Source organism: Mandrillus leucophaeus, unplaced genomic scaffold, assembly GCF_000951045.1.
Source record: "Mandrillus leucophaeus isolate KB7577 unplaced genomic scaffold, Mleu.le_1.0 Scaffold128, whole genome shotgun sequence".
In the NCBI taxonomy this organism is placed as follows: domain Eukaryota; kingdom Metazoa; phylum Chordata; class Mammalia; order Primates; family Cercopithecidae; genus Mandrillus; species Mandrillus leucophaeus.
This window is the reverse complement of record NW_012101209.1, coordinates 3757388-3761292: the sequence shown is the minus strand read 5'-3', so window position 1 is coordinate 3761292 and position 3905 is coordinate 3757388. Positions and strand designations below refer to the sequence as shown.

The 3905-nt window shown below is 42.5% G+C and overlaps 1 protein-coding gene across 2 annotated transcripts in view; it reads right to left on the bottom strand.

The window, feature by feature from the left end:
• Positions 1 to 3905, bottom strand: part of CPVL (carboxypeptidase, vitellogenic-like) — a 172007-nt gene that overhangs the window by 109256 nt on the left and 58846 nt on the right. For both annotated transcript variants that reach the window (XM_011972228.1, XM_011972227.1), the window contains exon 6: positions 1936 to 2015. In XM_011972228.1, the coding sequence (XP_011827618.1) occupies positions 1936 to 2015 (80 nt within the window). The remainder of the gene's footprint in view (positions 1 to 1935; positions 2016 to 3905) is intronic.

The window sequence follows — 3905 nt, the reverse complement described above, 5'->3', positions numbered from 1 at the left end:
TTTTTTTTAAACCAGAGAGGCATTGTGACTAAATAGCACATTCCAAATAAGAAAAGAGGGAGAGTATTTTAACATCTTGTTCGTGAAAAAGTTTTATTTCCAAACACAAAAGCAGCAAAACTGTGAATGGTAAATGTCTCCTTACAGCCATGCACTATTAATAGTCCAAAAGAATGGGATTTTCAGAAAAATGAAAGTTGGTTTTCAAAGGGAGCAAATGAAAGCTCCACTCTTTAAACCTGTAGTAGCCCGTTTGCAGGTTTCCAAGCGACCTTCTTATTGCAAACACCCATCTGGAGAGCTGGAGAGAAGAATGTGGCCACAAAGGGAAATGAAGAGTGTAAACTATAAAGGAAACAGCTGAAATCAGTTTTCTGCACTACCCTTGATTAGCTATTTTCCAGTTCTAAGAGCCTGAAGCAAAAAGAACTACAACAGCTATAAACAATAGATGCTTTGAAATAGGTTCCCTTTACATGTCAGGCAAGAGGAGATGGACCACATGTCAGCAGTCGACATCCCCATATGGAGGGGCAACTGGAAGCTGTAACAGTCTTCGGGGGAGGGGAAGGACACACAGAAACGGCTTGGCAGTGGTGCTCTGTCTTAGAGGGGGCCGATGCAGCTCTTCAATACAGAACCTCTGCCCTCAGGGTGTTTGCTAGTTAACCACTGAGCTTGTTTGGATTTAAACCAAAGAGGGATGGGAGGTGGGGGTGGGGAGTAGGTCTCTAATCTGAAGAAAGAGAGCACACAGTGCCAAGAGAGCCCTGGCCCTGGCTCTGAGGAAGCCTGTGAGGAGGACTGCCGTCCGTCACGTCTGTGGAGGGAAGGGGAGGGGGTGCTGGGGGGAACACCCCACCAGGAACTTGGCAAATATGTCCCTAGGACCCCACTGTACATGGAAGCAGAAGTGTGGGGTCCTGGGCATCCCCCTAGACACTGAATAGAAGTGATTGAATCATGGAACATGTGAAAAACAAAAGTGGAGAAGACAACAGCCATATTCTTTTCTAGGTGGGTAGAGGGAGAGATCTTTGGGAAAGGGGCTTGGAAGTAGTTCTTTCTTCTCTCCCTCCAGCCACCTATCTGCCTTAGAGAGAAAGAAAAGTGAAACGGAAAGCTTTTGTCAGAGATCAGCGAACTCTGACTCCTATTAGATGCGCTTTCGCTTTGGGGATTGGTAGTAATTAACAGAGTGCTTGGTGGAGGTGTGGGGTAGGGAGCTAGTTAACTCCTTCTGGCCACTAGGGTTCTTTTAGCAAATTATTATAATAATTTAGTAAATTATTATAATGCATAAAGCGGTGCCCTAGTGACCAGAAAGGATTTGGTCTCTAGTAATAATTTGTAGACTGGAAAAATCTGACCAAATAAGAAAGGTCATTTGCTTTTTTTAAAATGCTAAAAATAGCACTGATTAATATGAGTAAATAAAGAAAGGGAGACATTATATGGACACTATTTGGCCAGACTTACAACTTTACATTTTTCCTTTTTTTTTTTTTTTTTTAAGCAAAAGAAAACTTTCACAAGAAGAAGGGAGAATACTAGAGACTAACAAGCTAAGTTTTCAGCATGGACAAGTCATGAACTAGAAGCAGAAAGTAAAAAATTGCATCCAAAAGCCACAAAAAGAAGAATCCTGGGAAACAAACAAATATCTGAAAAGATGTTGTCTCCCCAGAAATGCAAAGTTAAATACAATTTTGGAAAACAAGCAGAAACCTTTCAGATGTCTGGTTGAAAGTTTTAAAAAATAATCTTTAATTGAAAAATTCTGCTGTGTGTGGACGTGAAAGTATCCTTAAATTATCTTCAGGAATTGGACTATAAGGCTCAGTCAATAATAATTCCAATGCTAGAATAATTTTCCTGTTGAGATAGAAAAATGTTTGGTCTGAAGAAGGCCAAGAGAAAGCGGGAGCATGTTACCTGTATAAATCCCGTGCTACGTCGTCCTCATTGACTGCATATCCGTGGGTATCATCAGTAAAACTGAAGCCTGTGCCCACCTGCAGAAGAAATAGACAAGCAGGTATAAATACAGAGAAACACATGCCTTAAGAGACCTGCAGGGAGGTCCCACACTGGAAGGCAACCTTGTTCCAAAGGCCAAGCTCAGACTTCAGATTTTTGCCATCATCTCCCCGTGCCTTTAGCCCTCCTCCCAGGAGGATGCTGAGTGCCACCTATTCTCTCTACCCCCCAAAGCCCAAACAAAACAGCAACACAGAGCTTTGCCCTGGGGTCAGCGGCTGAGCTGCCCTGGTCCTCAGTGGAGACTCTGCCAGATGTTGATTTAAGGAAGAAGAATTCATCTTTTCCATCCCCTGCTACAGTATCAAAAGATCCAAAGTTGTCTCCTCTCCCTGGAGAGTGCTTTGCGCTGTCCTGCCAAGAAGAAACTCTTAGTCGGTGTGGTGGGTCACTTCTGTAATCCCAGCACTTTGGGAGGTTGAGGCGGGCAGATCATCTGAGGTCAGGAGTTCAAGACCAGCCTGGCCAACATGGTGAAACCCGATTTCTACGAAAAATACAAAAATTAGCCAGGCATGATGGTGGGTGCCTGTAATCCCAGCTACTGGGGAGGCTGAGGCATAAGAATCACCTGAGCCTGGGAGGCGGAGATTGCAGTGAGCTGAAATCATGCCACTGTATTCCAGCCTGGGTGACTGAGCGAGACTCTGTCTCCAAAAAAAAAGAAAAAGAAAAAGAAAAAGAAAAAAAGAAACTCTCTAGGCTGGAGAAAAAGGTAGTTGTATGTTGTCTTCTTCTTCTTCTTCCTCCTCCTCCTCCCCCTTCTTTTCTTTATTTTCGAGAAATATGGCCATTAAGCCATTTCATCTTCAGTAGGTAAGGAGTTTTAACATAATTAAGACTAATTTTAAACTAATATTTTCTTATACCTGGAAGTTCACAGACAACTGAACTGTAAATTAAAAGAAGCAGCTACTATTTTTACGTCAACAATTTGCATAAGGAATGCACTCCCTATCTGGTATAAAGATTTTTGTGTTTTTGCTTTTGTTTTCCAAACACCCAAGGATGTTTAATTCATCTTTTATTTAAATACACAGTTGTGGACAAGGAAAATGGAAGGCTGACAAAACAAGGTGGGGGAACGAGCATGTTGACATTTTTTCCCCTTTTTTTTGTGTTCTCTTTGGACCATCTGAAAAGTGAAAGAAGTTAAAGATTTTAGTTAAGGACACAAAGATACTCCAAATCTGTAGAAGCTGATGCTAAGTTTCTCTCCTATTTTGCACCTTAATAGAACCAATATCAGAAGACCTCCCCAAGGAGAGTATCACTTTTGTCCATAGATGAAGCATTCTGCTTGTCTTAATAAGTGAAGGAGGCCAGGAGCGGTAGCTCACACTTGTAATCCCAGCACTGTGGGAGGCTGAGGTGGGTGGATCACTTGAGGTCAGGAGTTCAAGACCAGCCTGGCCAACATGGTGAAATCCCATCTCCACTAAAAATACAAAAGTTAGCCAGGCGTGGTGGCACAAGTCTGTAATCCCAGCTACTCGGGAGGCTGAGGCAGGAGAAATGCTTCGACCTGGGAAGTGGAGGTCTCCAGTCTGGGTGACAGAGCAAGATTCCATCTCAAAAAAAATAAAAATTAAAAAAAAAAAGTGAAGGAGACCCATTTTGACTTTGTATATCTATAACTCTATGTGAAAGATTAGAAGATTGTGAAAGATTAGAAGTTCTGACACTACATAATAACCCGTTATATAGGGAACCCATACTGTCAGTGAAAAGAAACAAATTCCTCCTCCTGGGTTATCTAATTCAGTGAACAGGACATCTCATAGGATTAAAAATAAGGAAACGGGCCAGGCGCGGTGGGCTCAAGCCTATAATCCCATCACTTTGGGAGGCCAAGGCAGGTGGAT